General features: G+C 35.6%; 1 protein-coding gene across 2 annotated transcripts in view; it reads left to right on the top strand.

Annotated features, from left to right (window-relative positions):
• Positions 1-19,618, top strand: part of PGAP1 (post-GPI attachment to proteins inositol deacylase 1) — a 33,677-nt gene extending 14,059 nt beyond the window's left edge. The window contains exons 10-27 of one of the 2 annotated variants that reach the window (XM_056495726.1): positions 119-202; positions 1,533-1,582; positions 3,070-3,121; positions 3,341-3,418; positions 3,721-3,796; positions 4,073-4,146; positions 4,234-4,285; positions 4,955-5,021; positions 5,884-5,992; positions 6,330-6,368; positions 7,413-7,506; positions 8,144-8,234; positions 8,446-8,643; positions 8,884-9,016; positions 9,419-9,469; positions 10,651-10,874; positions 11,224-11,328; positions 12,151-19,618. In XM_056495726.1, coding sequence (XP_056351701.1) covers positions 119-202; positions 1,533-1,582; positions 3,070-3,121; positions 3,341-3,418; positions 3,721-3,796; positions 4,073-4,146; positions 4,234-4,285; positions 4,955-5,021; positions 5,884-5,992; positions 6,330-6,368; positions 7,413-7,506; positions 8,144-8,234; positions 8,446-8,643; positions 8,884-9,016; positions 9,419-9,469; positions 10,651-10,874; positions 11,224-11,328; positions 12,151-12,289 — 1,716 coding nt within the window. In that variant the 3' untranslated portion in view covers positions 12,290-19,618. The remainder of the gene's footprint in view (positions 1-118; positions 203-1,532; positions 1,583-3,069; positions 3,122-3,340; positions 3,419-3,720; positions 3,797-4,072; positions 4,147-4,233; positions 4,286-4,954; positions 5,022-5,883; positions 5,993-6,329; positions 6,369-7,412; positions 7,507-8,143; positions 8,235-8,445; positions 8,644-8,883; positions 9,017-9,418; positions 9,470-10,650; positions 10,875-11,223; positions 11,329-12,150) is intronic. The other variant, XM_056495727.1, reaches the window with a different exon arrangement.
• Positions 19,619-21,008: the final 1,390 nt, after the last annotated feature.

Here is a 21,008-nt window from a genome sequence, read left to right as displayed (position 1 = left end):
TCCCCCCATTGTGTTTTTATGTTTATGGTTTTGTTTTGGTTGTTTTGTTGTGGGGGGGGTTGTGTTTGTTTTTGTTTTTTGGTTTTTCTTGCTAATGAGCTTTTTTTTTTTTTTTAAGGATTCTGATGGAAAATATTTCATATTTCCTCTTGCAAGCCACAGAAAATCATACAGTCATGTTTACTGTGAAAATAGTATGTTGGTGAGAAAATACTTCTTTAATGTCTGGAGCTGGTTTATATAAGATGTGTTTTTAAAATTTCCATTTGCTGCACTTTTAAGACAGTCAGTGAGCAGCTGTTGAAATTGCTGCCATCCATTTACAATCACGGCCTAATGCATGTCAGAGATACTACCTATTTTATCATGTCACACTTAGTATTCAGGGTCTGAAACCTTCAATGCCACCTGAACCTCACATCTTTCTGACTCTTCTGGTTAGCTCTACATTACTGTGTCCTTTAATTCTGTGCAGTTCTGTATTGATGGTTTTAAAGGAAGAGGTTGTTTTTAGTGCTGCTGTTTTTTTGCCATACTTCTAATTTGGGAAAGCTGTTTATAGGTTTGCTTTCCCATAATAAAATTTAAGTGAGCCTGAAAGGATACAGAAATCTTTCACTAAGCAGGGAAAGTGAATGGAAGGCAGATGAGGAGACAGCACCATCTCAGTTGTCTCCTGTGGAGAGGAAACACCATAATGTTCATTTTTTGTATTTTTAGCTTGAGACACATACATTCAGCCAAATGTTTTTTCAGTTTTTTGTACAAGAATGAATTTAATCTCTTGCCAAACTGAAGGTGGATAAATACACTTTTCTGAATCATGTATTTTACATTAGTGGCAAGAAAATTGGGATGCTTTCCTATTTCATCCTGCCTGTCTTGTTGCCGCTCCTCCCCTTGCCAAAGATGGCATTCATACCACCATTGTGAACAACTGTCTGTGCTTGGAGCTTTTCTAGTTGTCCTTCTCAGGGGCACCTTCAGTGTTTACATGTATGTTGTGATCTTAGCTGTGCTTTGATAGGATGACTTTTGCCCTTCTTATAATGTCTGAAACACAGGCCTAGTACAGCTTGAGAGGAGGAGGGAGATACAAAGCAAATGTCTGAGAGCTGCCTCGCTATCTCTTCAGAACACTTAAATTCTCAAGGGACAGAGCAGTAAAACATTATCTAAAGTATCCCTCTACTGCTTAAAAGAGTACCTTGAGATGTTTCTTTTAATTAGAAGAGATTAAACATGATATGCAAGATGGATATTTTTAAAGAGAAATTATGAAAGCTTGTTTGCTTAACCTTGTATTTATTCATACAAAGGGTGGCAAATTGAAGTTAATTTAAATGGTTCCTAGAAACCCCTAGCACTCACTCTAAAGCTTCACCTTTCCTATAAGTGAAACATTATGATATCAGTCCTTTAATTATCATCAGTTTTAACCCCTGATTGTTTGAAGTAATCAGTATTTTCAATGTATTTATAAATGCAATCACACATAGGTAATGTAGTATTTTATGGTATTGACTTTACAGGACACAAGTAGCTGGATTTATGGCTGCATGAACACTAATTCATCAGTGTGGTAAGTATGAACAGTTCCTGTTCTTTATTGAAAAGGGTTTTGTGAGACTGTGCTTGAATTTGAAGCATATAAATTATCCTTGGTAGGAAAGGATTGGGAAGTAAAATTGTTATTGTAAATAATTCATGCTATCTATATCACCAGGAAAGCAGGAAAGAGTAGCTTTTCTTAAAATAGGTGATATTCTTCTTTATGGAGCTGTGTTTTTGACCTTCATAGCAAGAGCTGGAGAGGAACCTTTCACAGGGGCATGAGGTGACAGCAAGGGGCAGTGGGTTTGAACTGACAGGGCAGGTGTAGATTGGATATTAAGAGAAGTTGTTCCCTGTGAGCAGCTCCTCCATAGAGACTGTGGATGTCCCATCCCTGGAGATGTTCCAGGCCAGGGTGGATGGGGTTCTGAGTATCCTGATCTAGTAGAGGATGTTCCTGGCCATGGCAGGGCTATTGGAACTAGATGTTTTTTTTATGTTCTTTTCAACCCAAACCACTCTGTCATTCTGTTTCTTTAGAATCTGTGAAAAAAAGACAGCAAATGTCACACAGAGCCTTCAGAAGAGTGGATTAAAGCATCTCTTTTTTTCTTATTTCAAAATTGCTCTTGTCATATGAAAAATATTTAGAAGGGTGGGTGGTTTAGTGGTTATTTGTTATGACAGTCACTACAAAATGGATTTAAAACATTGTCTTAGCTTACATTTGTAAAATGAAGTAAATCCAATCTACTCTTCAAATTAGGGAAAGCTTCCAGGGAAAATTGAATTAGCAGAGTGTTTATCTGTTCTGGGATCACTGAGGTGTACAGCCAGAATCTTGCCTCCAGCAGATAGCCAGATGTCACAATTACTTTTTCTGATCCAAGAAGTTGGCTGTTACTCCTTTGTATAACCTTTGATATAAAGTTCAGGACTGCTACTTAAACCTCTTCTAGTAATAGTGGGTTTGCTGTGGGCTGTGTCCTGAGGTCAAGAACATTATTTAGAAAAACAGCAGTATCCTGACATTCAAAAAATCAGAACTTGGAATGACCACATGGATGTGTTCAGTGTGTGGACACATTTTAGAACTGCTGCAAACTCTTCAACAGCTAAGTCTATGGTCTATTTTAGATATTTCCGTAGGAAAATTTGTGCTTTTGAGGTTTAACAGATGCTAATAACCACATGATAATTCAATGCTAGTGCAGTTTTAGCTTATGAAAAGTTTTCATTTTGTGTCTGAAGTTGCCTGGCTAATATGTGCTGCAGGTTGTCTGTATGAGAGAGTTGGAGCTTTGCTTGGCTTGGTTTTGCACAGATAAGATTTGCACTCTCTGAAATTACTGTAGTTTGATAAATTACTGTGGTTGCAATACACCCAAATCTCTTCTCAATTTAAAATGTTAATTCAGAGAGAGAGAGAAAGAAGCTGGTATGTTAATCCACTGCCATAGTGCTGGGCCTGCATAATGACTATGCTCATCCTTTAATGTGCATGAATTTTTACAGCCTGGAAGCTGCTGATTTATCCTGGAGAGCTGAGTTACTTCCAACGACCAAGGTAAGTGTGTACCTAACTTGCAGGAGGGAGAGGTGCTTCAGGGGGTGGTTGCAAATCAGAGGGGAAGGAGCTGTCCTGTTTGGAGCATTGGAACAGCTTGTATTCCACAGGAAGAGGGTACAAGAGGTGGACAACTGGGAACTGGCAAGGGGAAAGCTAAGGGGTATGTTCATAATGACTCTTCTACTTCTTTCTTTTTCCTTTTTCTTTCCTTTTAAGGTTGTAATGCTGAAACTTTTGGACTATCCTTCTTTGTCCCACATTGTCATTCAGGTACCACCTGCAGTTGGCAATAAGGTAAAAAAATATGACATTCAGGAATTGCTTGCTTCTTGTATTCTTAACTTTCAGGTGGTATGACAGGAGGAAAAGGAAGTATATTAAATATGTGCTAAGTTACTTTGAGAAACCACAGACCCACACTGTAGTGTGGTTTGAAAGTAGCTTTTGTTAGCTTCTGTAAGCTCAGAAACGCTTTGATAAAATACCAAACAATAGGCATGAATAGCAATTGAAACATGTAGAAAGCCACAATTCTCAAATCAGTTCTTAGAGTTCTTGTTGGAGATTCTAATGTTTTTTAATATCCTCAATTGCAGTATACTTTGGGCTGTGAATTCTTCAAAGAGGATTCCAGAACAGTACAGCTCCCTGTAACACATCTTTTTTCATTTGGTGAGTATAGCATATTGCTTTTGGAAAAAATGGAAAACTAATATAACTTACCTTTGGATAATAAATTTGCCTAAAAATGTCAAGTCAGGAGGTTTTTGGGGGTTGTTTTTTACTAATGCTAACACTTCTTTTGTTAGTAACAAAGAAATAAGAGACATGGAGTATAGACTAATAGATATGAAAATATGTAATTCTCCTGGAAAAGAAATAATCTGAAAATGTAGTGAGTTCTCAGATAATTTTATCTAATAAGTGAAAATATTACATCCTTTACAGGGCTTTCGTCAAGCAAAATTCTATTAAATTCAAGTGGATTACTTTACAATGTACAGCTTCAGTACTTCAACCAAGTAAGAATACTATGAAAATTTTTAAGGTAATGTAACCACTGTTTGTTTGAAGAAAAGTGAGTGACTAATGATTTTTTTGTGTTCTAGATATATCAAGCTTTCAAAATTTATATAGACAGCCACTGTCAGCCACTCAAAGGTAAATAGAAGTCTTCTAAAGTGCTGAAAATTTGTAGAAACTATAGTCTTCTCATGCAGTGGAGTTTAGGCAACACTGTGATAGTCTGTTCAAATGTGTCTGCTGATATCTCTCATTTCCCACTTTAAAAGGGATGGATCAACAAAAATGAGGAATTAATATTTGTTTTTCTTACTTCCCAGCAAAGGGAAGTTGAATTTCCCTTATGTCAGGATGCAGCCTTATGTTGAAAGTGTTTCTTGAGAAAAGCACATTTGGCTAGGATTTTTATTTGCTGATAATGGAACTCAAATTTGAATGTTGAGCTACATAAGCTTAAATAGGATGGGTTGCTAAAGGACCCTGTTTCAAAAAAAGAAAGTGATGGATTTTATTGGACTGAGGTTTTACTTCATATTGATAAGCAGAACTCTTCTCATAACTGTTCTTCCTTTAAACATTGATGTTTCAATGTCTTGTCCTGTAACAGTCTGAGTTTAAAAATGTCATTTTTGTTTGCTAACTGCTCTGATCTTCATTGCAATATCAATTGCAATGTAACTGCAAGGCAGTGATTCTGTGTGGTGATCTGTGTGCCACCTTTGTTTCACTGGCCCTGTAGCTTTTAGAGACAGTTGGCACACCTGGTTCTTAATTAAGTTTATATTTTTTAATGCTGTTCCATTTCAGAAAGAAAACCTAGTGTTTACAGACTTCATATCCCCTGGTCATATGAAGACTCAATAACTGTAGCGAAGTAAGGATTTAACAATTAATAACTTTTTAATATATTTTTTGAAGAATATTAGTATCCTGTTGTGGTAATATTTCTGATGTGAGACAGTTTCTTCAGTCTTAAGTGTTTGACTTCTGCACTTTTTCCTCAGTTACCTTTCTGCCCTTGTTGACTAAGTTGTTTTGACTTGTCCTAGAATAAGAATACCTGCTATTTGTTTGCTTAATGATTCTCACCAATTTTCTTGAAAATTGGAAGTCAAATATGCTGGTCTGAAATTCTCAGGATAACCATTGACCTCCTCATGAGTGGAGAACAGTGGCTGCTCTGGATGCTGGCTTCCTCCTGGAAGCCAGGGTTTGGATCACACAGCTAGCCCTATGTTTGCTTCAGCTGCACAGTCCTGACAAAATCAAATGATACAGCTTGAAATATATTTGTCACTTAAGAAGTTGAACAACTAGACTGTATTTTAGATGGGAGGAAAACTGTATTTCTATCTTATTTTAGAAGTCTTAAGGATACCTCACAATTTCCAACCTCGTGTTTTCCAGCAGCATAATACTTGCAAACCAAATTGTATTCTTGAGGATCTGTTCTTCCCACCCTGGCACTCAGCATATTTACATGCTCTATGAGGCAGTGTGTTTACTGAACTTGTCTTCTTTCCTTAGTGCCATGTCCCCCAATAGTTCAGAGGAGAGGGAACTGAGGATGTTCTTTGTGACAGGATAAACAAGTTCCTTACACCATTTTGGTCACAGCTTGTGATGACATTTGATGTGGTAGATCTGCTTTGTGTGCACTTGTTGAAGACTGAGACAGGTTTGGTTTTTCTGCTTGTTTACAAGGACAGCAGTGACCATGTAACTTGCTGTTTCAGAGTTCCATCTCTTGCTGAGGTTTCAGCCAAGCTGCACATTGCTCAGCCTCACAACGACAGCAGCCTTCCAGAGTTAATCATCTACTCTTCTCCAGACTGTCAGTATGAAGTGAGTAAACACTTATTTTACAGCTGGTTTGCATTGCTGGCTAATTTTTGCATAATTTAGTCTTTTAAACCATAACTAATAAATCTAAATAAATCCTAAGCAAATCTAAAGGGCTGTTTGGCCTTTTTGACATGTAGTGTGTGTTACAACTGTTTTGCAACAGCTGGGTTAGTATTGAAACCTGGACTCTAAAGCATTGCTATTAATTGTCAGTAGTAAGGTGTTGTACATTTTAGTTGTGGGATTGCTGTATTCTAGAACTTAAATTTGCTTCTTAAAAATTAAAGTGTTTTGTCCTTTTGCTTACCATTGTATCAAACAAAAATTTTTTTTTAAGGTAATTCTCAAGACCTCACTTCTGCAGGTTCTTGGGCAGGTAAGAAAACCTAAAAGTAAATAGTTTTTTTTTTAATTACAGTAGCATCTGTAGAAAATTTTGCTTCCTCCCTTCCTTACTGTGGCACTTTAGATTCCCTCTTGATGCCAAGAGGAGCACTATTCAGCGATCATTTTGCACCATTGTCCCTTTGCAAGGATCCCTCCCAGATGAATGTCAGGCTCTGGTCCTTAGAGGAGCAGAAAAGCTCTCTAGCTCTAAAGAGCTGCTGTAAATGTGGAGCCTGTGGCTTTGTGGTGAGCTCAATATCTGTAGGTCACTTTAACTTTCTTGCTTGATGAGTCAGTGGTGTTAAAACTTTAAAATAGATTTGGCATCAATTAAGTTGGGGGGAAAAGCCTAAGTAGGTCCATATGCTCCTTTTCAACAAATCTTCTTTGGTTATCAATGAAGACTACATTTTGACATGGGGATCAGTAAAAATAGACTGGCCATCTGCACTTCTCTGGATCTAAAGAGTAATTAATTTGCAAGCACCTATGTGTAGTGCTGGAATAAAACTGGCAAGGTTCTCTACGTAAGTGTTGCATTTAGAGCAAAGATTTGTCATTTTGTTGTTATTTTATGAGAATTTATAGGCTATTGGTATATAAAGAGAGTGGAAGCCAATTAATACATGCATATAATTGCTTCCAAAAGTTTTGTGACTAAAAGAATATATAACTATATGCAGATTTTGCTTGGAAAGTGGCATTTAAATTGCTTTAAAATGACTTTTCTGAAATGTGATACTTGATTTTTTTTCATACTTGACTGGGGAAAAAAAACCCATTTGTTTCTAATTTGATCATTTATCCAAACCTGTTTCATTAGCTGCTTATGAGAGATTCTAGTATTTTCCATGTATAACATTAACTGCTATTGGAGATTATCAAATAAGCATTAACAAGAGAAACTGGATCTTTTAAGAAAGGTTTTCTAATCTCACTATCATTCTGGCTTCATGATAATATTTGTGCATGTATTTTTAGAATATATTTTTATAGATAGAAGTTAAGTTGTCTCTTTATCCTTGTTTTTCAGATAGTAAGGTTCCATGCTGGTGCTTTTCCAGTGTATATTGTTTCTAATATTCTTCTTACTTATGGAGGACAACTGAGCACATTGAGATCAACAGGTAGCTTTCTGAAAATCTGTATATTTTTCTCTGTCACAAGTGTTTTTAGATGAATTGCTCATTGAATTTACTGTTGAAAGACTAGCTAGATGTGAAATTTTAAAGCTAAATATGATTCAGCTTATGGAAATACTTGGATCTGTGCTCTTCATTTTCATTTTTCCTTGGCTGGTAGTTCTTCAAGGCTGTACTGTAGCAAAATATTTCCTTATAATTTTAAATTGCAGTCCCTTCTCTGTGAAATATTGGTGTTGCACAGTAGTTTAGAATTACCAGAAGTGTATTTAAAAATACATGCAAAAGTTTAAAATACATTGTTAATGTGCAGAAAATGTGAGATTTGCATAACAGCTTTGAGCCATGTCTTCAGACAAAATGCTTTTTTATTAAAATTCAGGGGGTGTTTGTAACAAACTCCATAACGTCTCTAGAAACTCATGTGCCATATTACCTTAATGTGGGTGACCCAGTGGAGAAGGGTGGTGAAGTCTGCAGCCTTGCAGTACTGTTACAAGAAATGGTTATCTTGTTTTCAAGTCAACTCACCACTGTCTGAATTTATATTTTGTTGTGGATGATCTTGGTTAAAGTTCATGACATGACAGTAACTGGAGATGCTCTCTGTTCTTGATTCTAGGCCAGTGTTCAGACTTCTCCCTTGAACTGGTTAGGACAGCAAAGCCCTACAAAGTAGAACCTCTTATAAGCATTGTTGTCTTTCTGCAGGGGTGAGTTTGCATTATTTGTTTACAGCAGTTTCCAAAACAGAAGTTTCAGTAAAACTGTTGCTGGGGAGGAATACTATTTTATCTGTAGTCACTGTAAACACCTGACTGTTGTTTTGCTTGAAAGACTGTAATAGAAGGAATAGTTGATAGATATCTAACTGTTAAGAGCAATTGGAAGTGATAAATAATACTGCTTTCATGTTTTTGGCAGGTTTAACTGGTTTAGAGAGATATGGGAATCACTGTCACTACCAGAGGTGGATGCTGCTGTACTGAGTAGTCAGGATGCATGGTTCCCCCTTGTGTCCCTGATTCTATTTCTTTTTGGGACAGGCATTGCCTACTGGAGTGGAGTATTTTTCTCTACATCTCTGAGGCTCTTCTCTTCATTATGGTTAACTCTGATTAGGTAAAACAACGTGATGCTATATAATTATGCTCTTCTAAATTACTTTGACCCTGGCAATTGGGGTTTTTTTGTTTGTTTACTTCTGTGTGAATGCTTGGGCAAGATTGAATTCTGGGCAGATTGAATTTATACATGATTTTAGACATCTGAGTTTTAAAGCAAGCAGAAATTGATGTTTGGGAAGAAGTATATATAACAGGAGTTTTGTTTCTGTTTTTGTTTTTTTTTTTTTTTTTTTAGACCTACTGAACTTCAAAAAGATAAGTTGATTACACCCAGAAGACTCTGTGGGATGATATCTCTTGCTTTGGTTAGCTGGACCACTTGTGGTGCATTTGCTGTGCTCATCATTTATCTTCAATACTTGTTCAAGGTACTGAAAGGCTAAACATTTTGTATTTGTAACTGAATTGAAAATTTTAGATGCATTGAATTAACCCCGGGTTAAAAGCAAAAATCCAAATTACCCTTTTTCATACATAAAATAAATGTTATGATTCTCATACTTGAAACCGGTATTTCTAATATATCAGTGTCATAATTTTGTAATTTGTAGAATTTTTCTTCTTTTGTTAGTGCTTCTTACAAAGAAATATGTGGTCCCATGTGCATACAGCAATGCAGATAATTGAAAATTTTAACTTCTAGCTAGGCAATATTATAAAAACAAGGACTAATAGCTCCCTTGAAGAGTAAGGAGTCCTCAATTTCTTCTCATATACTACAGCTTTTGTGTGAACAATCCTTACTAAACAAGCAACTGCTTGTCTTACAGGTTGTAAAACTGCATGTGACTGTAAAAGCAGAGCAAAACATGCACAACAGGGTGAGTCTGTTTCCTGCTTCTGTTCCAAACTGGGGCCAAAAATTGTTTGGCAAACTTTTGCCTTGGTACTCTCAGGTTGTGCTGCAGTGACTGGGTAGCTGTAGTTCACTTTGCTGCATGTATGACTAAAGAACAGCCAGGCCATGGGCAGCCTGCTCCAACACACGACTGCTGTTTGAAGCTTCTGCAATGTGAACTTGTCATCTAAGAAAATTCTGTCTCTGAATGCACACAGAATAACTGGGTTTGTCTAAATTTTGGTATTTGATTATGCATGGCTTATCTCAAAGAAAAAAAAATTCTAGGTAATTATACTTCAGGTAAAACTGTTTTTTTTCTAGAGAGGCAGTGTGTGGAGTTTAAGGACTTTTAGTCCAGAGATGACAAATAGGTTGTATTAGATGAGTATGGGCTGAGAGTGCAGTAAATAGAGAGCTATCTAAAACACAGTGAAGTGTTGGATTTCATGCAGTGTGAAATTTATTTTCTGGGTTACTTTAAGGTATAGGATCAAAGATGTAAGCAGTGTGGATAACAGCATATGATAGCTACCTGCTCTTTTTTGCAAATGTACAACAAAGCAGTCAGACAGAAAAAGTTGTTGAAAGTTTTCTTTGGGTTTCTTTGGGTGGATTGCTCATGTGTTTAGTCGAAAATCCTCTCCTTTCATCTCTATATAATTTTTTGTTTCATTTGTGGGGTTTTTTTCTGCCATTGGAAGTTAGTATCTGTCAACTTATTCGTTTATCTTTGCTATTTATTCCTACAGATAATATTTTATTCCCAGTTGCAATACTTCCTATGTCTTTCCTGTGAATGATCATCTGTGATTTTTCATCCCCATGCTTTATTACGCCTTTTATTTTGTTCTCTTCTGTTCCAGGACCTCCTTTTCATTTCATTGGTGTCAGGGCACCTACAGGGCATCTACACTCCACTACTTTTCTTCCATAGACATATAAACTATTAGTGTATGAGAAATTTCTGGTTTAATTTAGATACTTTAAAATTGAACTCTTGAATTTTGCTTTTGATGGCTTTTTGAGGAATAAATTGCATATTTTCTTCCTAAATCACAGCTGGTGTGATACTGTTAGGATATTTTCCCCTCTTTCCCCAGCAAGGATTCTTACAAGCCTGTGCAGTTTTTTTTTTTTTTTACTTCTGTGTCTCATTTCCAGGATTCAGACCACTCAAAAGAAACTTCACAGAACTCCAGTACACACGCAGTTCAAGCCCAGAGTTCAGTGGACAGCATTCCAGAAGCAACACAGTCTCTTTCCAACAGTAAAACACTTGCTGAAGCTGTGAACAGTCTTAAGATACACATTACAATCCTTAATTTATTCACGTGGATTGTGCTGCTCAACTTGCCATCTTTAATTTATTGGTTAAAAAATCTCAGGTAAATTAAAAAAAAAAATTAAATTTACTCTAATGTGGAAGAAATTACAGGAACCTTTGAAGATAATAAAAACTATAAATGTTTGATTCTTTACATTATTAGTTACCATATAGTTTTAAAGACTTCTGTTAATTATTATTGTTTTCTCTATCCTGTCTGGTTTGTATTGTGGTGTAAATAGGTGTTAAGTGAATCAGTAATATGTTGAAGAAAGTAATGTTTCAGAAAGGATTTAAAATCAGGCTGGGATGTCATACAGATTTCATATATATTTTTTGTCATCAGCACATTGACATTATTTGGCAGCCTAGTTTAGAAGTGATGTGCTTTTTAAACCTTTTCTTTGCAGGTACAATGTTAGACTTGATCCTGATCCCTGTAGATCCACAGCTATTATCCTCGTATGTATTTTAGAAATTCTAATGAGCTCAAGTACTTCTGAAGTGAAATCAAGGTACTGTAGCCCTAGCCCTGTAGTCTCTAGTTTTGCTTTCCTGCTTCTTTGTGAATTACCATTTGTGTGGTAAAACTTAATTTATGCTGTACTTGTTCAGCCTCTGTAGAGATTCATGAACTCATATGGTTATGTCTAAAAGATAAGCTAAAATGTGTGCAGAGTACCTCTAGTTCCTCTAGGAGGAAAAAGTCCCTTGTATTTGCCACATGAAAATAAATTAAGTATGTGCTATCTAAGCAATTGGCTGCATAACAACGTCTTGAAATGTCACCCTTTAACTCACAGTTCATTGAATCCTTTCAAGTGTCACAGAATCCAAATACCTTGAGCAATTATTTTCAGATGGTTACAAGGGAAAGGGAATTCAAAAGGATTGTAGTTATGTTCTTGTAGCTCCCCTTATGGGAGTAGAAATATAATCTCTCTACTGGATTAAGTTCTTAGAACTTTGTTTTGCTGACAGAATATTTCTTGTTGAGATATGAAATTAGTCAATGCCTCAGGAATGGCAATCAACAATAGCAAATATCATTATCTTCTTGACCTTATTATCTCAACTGACCTAAACCATTAAGTTTTCCTATGCTACAGAGAAAAAAATTCTAAATTATATAATGTTTTTAATGACATTAACCTTTTGGAATAATTTCTTTTGGTTATGCATCAATTTTTATGGACTATTAGATTTAGCTATTCAGTTTTAAAGATGAACAAAGCCTTGAAATATAAATTATTTTGCAAAGGAAAATGAAATAGGCATTTGCTTACTTTCTGCATATCTGGCTACAAAATGATTTTTTTTTCTTTGTCTTCTTACAGTAAACTCTTGAAGATTGCAGCCAAAGTTCCACTCCCTTTGTCTGTTGCAATGCTGGCCTTTGGACGAATGCATTTATACAGAGTCCCACACTTTGTAACCTTTTCTCTTCTTCTACATGTACTGTGCTGTTTTGTGTAATGTTCATTCTATATAGGACATATATAGGACAATGCACCCTAGAAACTTAACACTGGAGATGGGAAAAATTGCAACACAGAAATGCCTAAATTAATATGATCAGTAGTTTACATTATGTGGGAAAGAGGACAGAACTGTGAATACTTTACAAAAAATTCATGGTTTTATTCATGTTGCTTAGAAAACTTTTCCTGGTGTTTATTTCATGTCTCTGAAAATGGAGTGGTTTTACTGTGTGTAAGCACATGACTCATATCAGTGCAGCATCTCAATACTCTGCCTTGTAGTCACCTTGGTATTTCACTATACTGATTTGTGAAAACAGACCTTTTTTACTCACTGTGCCATGCAGTGTCTGTGTTCTGAACTTGCATCTCTTGCAGGTCTAAAGTATGCTGGTTGAAACTCAATACATTTCAAGCACACTGTGACTATCACAAAAACCACACAGCCAAGTATACTTTGAATTATTTTATTCAAAAGCTGCCACATTTGTGTCTAGACAAACTAGAATGTACTGCTTATAAAGAACTGTACTTCTGTCAAATCATTTGTTCAATCAGTGTGAGTTGAACATTTGTGAGATTATTGCAAGTCTTACACATTTTACTTTTTGTGAGAGTGAGAAAACAACAGTATTCTATGTAGCTTTCTATTCAGGAAGGACACCAGCAGATTCATAAACAATTTGCTGTAATGTTGTTTTAAAACATTGTCAGTTTTCTCTGCAATTTTGAAATTAATCCTTGGACTTTGTCCATATGTAGAAGCTAGCAAACATTGAAATATGGTGTGAGTTAACAGTGCAGTTGCTGCACTCCTTCTAAGTAAATAAGGCAGACTTTTTTCCTAAACAGAGAATCAACCTCCTCCTAATAAATGCCAATATATAAAATAAATATGGAATAGTTACAACCCTGCAAACTCCTGTCCTGCCATACAGTGCTAACTTCTGCATGTGGGCAAACTCAGTAATAGTAAAAAATACTGACCATAATTATTAGCTCTGTATAAATTTTATCTTAGTGCCTAGATGCTACAGTGACTGCCATTTATAATAAAGCCTACAATAGCTATTGTATAAGGAATTCTGTCACCCTGGCATGTGTTTTGCCAATAGAAAAAAATCTCAGCAGTCCTTAGATTTAAATGAGGTATTGATTCTGTGTAGAGATGAGCTTACTACTTGCTTCTGTGTTAGCTGTCTCTGCTGTGTTTGAGATACCTGTTATCTTCATCTGGAAATACTAGACCAGCTCAATCATCTTATAGGAATACCAAGAGGAAATCTGCTGCTCACAGTCAATCAAGTATACTCTTGATACAGTAGTACAGCCAGTCTGACCCATTAATTCCATCATATCTTAATTATCTTGCCTAAAGTGCCTCAGTTATTTCTAACGTGTTGTTAGGGTCAATTCCTTTGAGCTGGCTGGAAAGACTCAATTCACACAGTGACTTTCCAAAATGGAGGACAAATGTGAAGAAAGCCATGTGTGTTTTGTTTGCTTAGATTCAAGTCAGCAGTTCAAGTTATTAGTAAGTCATTAAAAGTGCTGTAACTGAGTAAGGATATTGTACTTAGCCAAACCACTGTCACTGCTATCAATAATCTGTGTGCTGGTATTCTAGTCTTAACCTTTTTTAAAAAGAAGGTTGATTATAATATAGTGTTTGTAAATCAGAAAAGTTATTTGAATAGATTATATGTTGATATTTTCTAATCAAATGTACGCTACACTATATGTATATGTATATAAGATAATTTGTGTGTCTTAATATGCCTGTAGCTAAATGCACCAGTTAGTTTAACTAGAAATAGCTGTTCAGACATAGAAGAACAGTATTGTACTTGCAAATATCTGTAAATGAGAGATGGTGGCATTAGGACTGGCAAAGGGCTGTGAAATGTGCAGGGTCTGATTTCTGTGGAAGATAGTTTACCTTGTCTTTCACAGTCCATTTTACTCTATTTTACTTGTGGTATTGTTTTTCCACCTTAACAGACTCTTTCTGCATGAATCCCTTTGTTGGAAACCAAACACACTCAATATTTAGTATCTTTGATAGCTTTCAAAATATGTCATAAAGTGAAACGACTGAATTGCAGCAGCATAGGATAACACCAATTTTTTTTTTTCATTTAATGATTTTTATTTTTTTTTAGCTGGAGTTCTATTTATGATTGTTAGCACTCTTCATAAAGCAAGTTCCAGTATCTTGTGTATATTCCTGCCTGATTTTCAAGTTGGAGGTAGGAATAGTCCTGAGATCTCAGATGACAAGTGTTTCACATCTCCCTCAACACTCTCTTTTCTCAGAGAGAGTTTATCTTTACTGGGAAAGGAGAGGAAGTCTTACTCCTATTTTGAATTTAAATGCATTGTGTGCTATTTAATAGATTTAAACTGTTGTCAGGGATGTGCATCTGGACTGTGCAGTGATCATGGACTGGACAACTTCAGCTGTTTGGCAGATTAGGAGTCTAATTCCAATTAGATTTGCCATATAACCAGTGGATGGTAATGGGATTAGAACAAGTCTTAGAATTTATCCCATTCTAAGAGAGGATGAATTATCCTACTTGTCATCTTGTCATTCAGCTTTTGTAACAGTCTGAGATTGTTTTGCAGGTAAAATACTGTTTGTAGTTGTTGACTGTTTGTCTGTAGTTCTGCCACTGCTCAGTTACCATTTCAGCAGAAATGCAGAATAACCCTATACATATATATATATATATATATATGTGTACTGTTAATTGCATATATAAGGAGATGTAAATATTACTGAAATATCCTTTATTATGAGTGAGCTGCATTTATAAAACAGCTTTTGGCAAATACATTATAATGTCTCTTACTACCTTTAATTACATTAAAATTCTACTTTATTCTTCAAATTTTAGATTATCCAGACTATGTGGGAGGAGATCAAGGCACAAATTTTAAGGGTTTAGACCTCAGGATGCATTCAAAATAAGAACTATTTGTGGATCTAATACAAATTTATTTTATATGCTATCAGAAACAGAATGAGGAAGCAGGGTAAGAACTTAAAATACCACTTAAATGCCACTAACTTTTGGTACAGCAGAATCTTTCTTTGACAGGGAGATATTTAATGAGAAGCTTTTAGTGTTATCTTCATACCCTGAAATTACTATTGAAGTCTATAATCTTTTCTGCTTCATGTCATCAAACATATTCCTTACAGTTTCATCTAGGTGTCTGATAAAGAAAAACTCACATCTTCACTGGAGTTACCAAATGTATCTTGGAACTGAGTGAATTAATGTTGTCCAAAAGCTAATCTTTTTAGTTGTGATTTAAAAGCTGGTTGCAGTGGGTCACATTTCAGCATCCTATTGAAAGAAGATTGGTTTGGGTGGGTTTTGGTGGGAGGTTTCTTTGTATGTTTTATTTCCAAGAACTGCAGTAACTGGAATTTAGGTTAATATTATTTCTGACATTTAGAGTTCTCCCCTGATTTTGCTTTTGAGTGAGCTTATTCATGTAGCAAATCCTTCCTTAATATTAATTTTCTACATTTCCAAACAAATAGATGAATAACAACAAAACCCTAATCAGTGCAGTAGTAATACACTGTAGAAGGCATAGAGACTGCTGGTTGGTCTCAGTGAATTTTTCATCTATATAACCTAATTGGGCTAACTTTAAAGTCAGTGATTAATAAAATGTATTGACAGTTAACCGCAAAAACATTGCATATGTCAGTGTTTGATATATCTCATTTTCCATGTGTTTGCCAGTAACAAGTGATGAACTCACTCGGTGTTTTTCTGAAATCTGATAAATCTGATACATCTGACAGCACAGAATAAAGTCCATTATGTAGCTATTAATAAATGTAAACATTTGAGAAACTTTCATTTGAATCAAGTTTATTTCAGTACAGGGTTGAGTGTGTTTAGACATTTGTTGTATTTATACTGAGCTAAAACCAGCCATTTACTGTTCTTTAGTACTTTGAGATCTGAAAATGTTTTTGGAAATGGTTGTAGAGTCTGTACAAAATTGTTGTTCTAAGTCACTTAGCTACTAGAAAATTGTTAATTGTAAAGTAGACTGAATTCTTAATGCTTACTTTCTATTTAATGTTTTAATGGTGATTGCTTTTCACTTAATTTACAGCTTTGACTTTTCACATATCTTTTTTTTCTCTGGGAGATAATCAGTGTAGCTTTTGTAAGCACTTAACACTGTAATGTAAAATATACAATTTTCATCACTGCTTCCTTAGGGGAGACATACTTGTGTAACCAAAACTACATACTGCTCTTATATAGCCTCTAGGAAATGTGTGGCAATGAAGGACAATTCAAAATTAATCCAATTTTCATTTCAAAGTACAACTTCTACCTTTTTTTAAGAGCCAGAACTTTAAACTAGAATATTAGAATCCATAAAGTCTTTAAAAATGTGAAAACCTTTTGCAAAGACTATACTTTCAGATTTCTGATTTTTATTTATGGAAGAATGTGTTAAAAGCTTTTAATCAGCTTATCTATCCTCAAACTCAAGTAAAAAGTATATACTTTGTCTTATTAATAGATACTGCTGCTTTTAAAAATTAATTTTGAGCATTTAGAGAAAATTCCACTGCTCTTAAGCAAATCTGCCCAGCCCTCAATTTTTCAGGTGTCTAAGCACCTAACTGCCTCAAATATGTGCTTATTGCCTTGTAGGAGGAAAACCTAAGCTGTGATATTTTGACTTTCACTTTCTTAAGATTTAAGGTTTCTTTCTGCATTCTTAAATGTAGACAGATTTTGCTACTCATGCTGTCATAAACAAACCTTGTAAGTATGTCCTCTCTACAGTTATTGGCAAGTTGTGCTCTGGCCTCTGTAGGAATGTGTGGTGTCAGAGCTGAGTTTGTCTCTAAAACACCAGGAGTGGTGACATCATAATTTTTGTTATTTGTGGCACATAATTGCAGGTTCTCCTTCCACATGTAGCTCTCTTATGGCTGGCAGTGTCCCTGCCCTGTAGTGCCGAGCAGATGTTCCCAGAAGAGTGGGAACCCTCACTGACCTGGGAGGAAGTGCAGCAGCTCTGTCCTATAGGCTTTGTTGAAATACCAGCCAAAACTATTTTCCCCGTCCAAATTAAATAATTTCAGGGTGTATCTAAGTATCAAATGTGCAAGTGTGCTGATGATTATTTTTACAAAAGGCTAAGTGCATTATTTCAGGATCAATTCAGGCTTCAGTATTTTCCACCTCCTTCACTCTGAGTTTGGAAACAGCATTTGAGACTGCAGCACCTGACAGCTGGAATATTTTGCAGAAGTCTACAGGCAGTAGACAGGACACATATAATTTGAGTGCCAGACCAAAACTGAAATGTGAAATTCCTCACTGTGACTTTACACTTGTAGCTTTCTAGAGAAAAAAAAAAAAATATAGATATATATATATATACTGTGCCTTAAACCAGTAAATGAATACACTTTTAACTGTAGCCTGTGGACTTCCATAGCCTTATATTTGATTTTTATCTTGACCAAAAATACTTGTGTGGATCATACTGAAACTTGATTTGGGGAAAATGCTTTAAAAATTTTATTGACCCCACTTAGAGAAATGAAGATTTATGACAAGTACAGCATACTTTTTGTTTGGAATCACACCAACCAAAGTCAGAAAGCTTTAGCTAACCTGAATTTTTCAAGCCTTTCTGTTGTGACCAAAAGAAAAATAAGGAAGGAAAACTAGTCACAGTTATCTGTCTCAGCTTTGAAGTCTGTGTGTCAAATTATTTTTAAACATTTTGTTCTTTATTCCTCAAAAAAAAAAATCCTCTTATTGTAGTTTAAGCAAAATACTGTATTTTAGCCATTGAATAGCAGAATCTTCACCAGTGTGAGAAGAAAACTAGACAGGGGCGGGATTGATTCTTTGTGTTAAGACTCCAGAAGTTTTGAATACTAAATTTTACTTTTTAGGAAAACTATGCATTTTTAAACCCCTGAATATTCACATGTAGATTCTCTTTTTTGGAGAAAAGAAATTTGTACTTTTTTTTTCCCCCACATTCATTAAAGAAAACCAGAAATACTTAAAATCTTGTTATAATATAGTAGAAGGATTTCTTATGTATATTTTTTAATACAAAGAGCTCAGGAAAAGCCTCCTGGCTTTTCTTATTTGTCACCAGAGGATTCTTTGTGTGTTTTGAACAAACCCCCCCAAATTCTGACATCCCCCCTCCCACATTAGGACCACATAGCACTGAACCTTGGAAAGTGATGCCACCTCAGAGTTTATTGTTGTGCTGTGTGTATTTAGACATGCACACAAATGACTGCACATCAGCTGGTCACAGAGCTGCTTTGAAGCAATACACAGGAAAGTTATAAAAACCTCCTTTCACTAAGCACCAGCTTCAGTCTGGCTGCCACAGTGCTGCTGCTTCTGTGGCACAACACAGAACACACAGTCTTTGTGTCTTCCCTGCTGCTTCCTTCAGTGTGCTGGCTTAGGACTTTCTAAAACTCATTCCAGTCACCTCACTTTGTTTTGTGATGATGTTTCAGCCATCCTGGCCATTGGTAATTTTTTAGCCACTGGAATATTCTAGAATTGAAACCATTGAGAAGGTAGAGCTGCCTTTCAGGCCTTTATGTATGATGACAAATTGAGAAAAACTGTGTAACTTGATTCCCCGATAAGCTTTTAATTGTTTTTTCAAGCACAAAGACAGAATAATGTTGGCCAAATACCTGGCTTGGGGGATTAGTGGGGAGGGAAGGATTTGTTGGTGTTAAAAGGACTTAAAACTTTGAAGAAAACATATGTAATTTTGGGAAAAATCTTATCACTTCTCAAGTAATCTGTCTTAGAAATTTTTAACTCTTCCTCTGTTTTCAGTTCTTACGTAACTACTGTAAATCTGATGTTGTACGTGAATCTTGCTCTTAATATTTACAGGTTTTTAGAGATGTTGGCAGGGTCTTATCTATAAATGTTTGAATAACGCTATAACAAATTATTGTGCTTATAAAAATGTTTATAACAAGGTTCTTACAGATTATGCCATATATTATAAACCTTGGCAAAATCCTTGTCTTGTGAGATGCTGAGGAAACCTTGGAAAAGGAATTTTCAGATAATGTTGTAATTGCTGGAAGATGAAATCTCATAGTCTTTAAAAACTGCATTTAGATACTTTTTTGTTGTAATTGAGGGCAGCTTGATTGGGAGCTACTCTGGGATGTTCCTGTTTTGTTTAGTGGTTTCCCTGGCTTCAGTGTGTACTTCAATTTTTTTTTTTGTCTCTCTTTTTACCTAAATGTGTATGACTTAAAGTACATTGTATAGCAAATCTCCTGCTAAAGAAACACTTCTGTATATTTTTGTATGGTATTCCAACATGCTTGCATTGGTACAAATGGTTGTAATTCACAAAAAGTGCCACTTCCAGTGCTGCTGTGTGGAGTATTGTGTTACCTGTACTGCTGTTGTACAAACCTGCTGATGAGTGTTGTGAGCAATGTTTGCCTTTGGTCTTGGCTCAGGTACTCATGTGGAGCAGTTTGGTGCTTTTCCTTCTGACTTGTAATACTTGGGATTCTAAGCAGAAAATAAAAGCAGTAAACAAAAGCCATGTGGTTGGAGCAGTGCTTTAACAGGTGCTTCTTTCACACCTCGAGTAGAATGCAGTAAAGATAGTACAGGATGAAACCTGGCTCAGTCCAACACCTTAGACCTCATGAATGGGAAATGCAATAAAATTCAAAGTGTTCGCTGAAATAATACAATTTGTGTAGAGCATCATATGTATAAAACTTGTTCTTAGCTAAACTAGTATATTTTAAATTTTTTACCTTTTAGAGGTGAATTGCATGGAACTGAGCAAGCAATGCTTGTAGCATTGCATTTTCATCTTCATGGCATTTGAATTCAAACATACATGAACGTTACTTACTGTGCCAGAAAGGTTATGTAATTAGTACAGGCACTTTGAAAATACTTGATTTATTGAAGATGGTTATCAAGAAAATCTGATGCTTAAATTTGGGTGCATTAAAAAGGCAGCACCCTGACATCTGGCTTTGACAGCATTCGTTAAGCTTAGCTACTGTCCTCAGAAACAAGGATGTAAGTTTATTCAGTTAGTGTAAGTATACCAATAGTATTTTAATATGAGTTTGCTCTGCTTATATTTGACTGTCTCTGAAGGAAAGAATTGAAATTGCTAAAAAAAAGACCAACCCACACATTAAAATGAACACTAGGTCTAAACAGACTTTTTAGCTCCAACAGTTTCTCAAAGCTTTAGCTCAGGAAGCAACAATAAGGATGTGTAAGGATTTTTTTAGACAGCTCACAGAAAATGTATGCTAATTGAATTTCTTGCCTATCTGCATGCTTCATTAGTCACCCAAATTCCCTGCATTCCTCCAGTAATAAAGCTTGTTTCATATTTGCAGATGACTTTGGTATGTTCTACTAGCTGAATATACTGCATATCCCCAGTTCTTTGTAAAAAAATCAAAGAAATAAATTAATTGGGGGGGGGGGGGGGGCAGGAAAGAGGTAGAAGAAAACTGCCAGCTCTTCTGGATTATTTTGGCTTTTCGCCCCTCCTCTTTCCAAAGATAAAGGAACTAAAACCTAATCCCAAACTGTAAATCTTGCCTTTTCCCCTTTCTGTATTTTTCTCTACAGCAGCATATTTCTAATTCTAGCTGAAAT

Source organism: Oenanthe melanoleuca, chromosome 7, assembly GCF_029582105.1.
Source record: "Oenanthe melanoleuca isolate GR-GAL-2019-014 chromosome 7, OMel1.0, whole genome shotgun sequence".
In the NCBI taxonomy this organism is placed as follows: Eukaryota; Metazoa; Chordata; class Aves; order Passeriformes; family Muscicapidae; genus Oenanthe; species Oenanthe melanoleuca.
The sequence above is the reverse complement of the archived record's forward strand: the minus strand, read 5'-3'. Positions and strand labels throughout refer to the sequence as shown.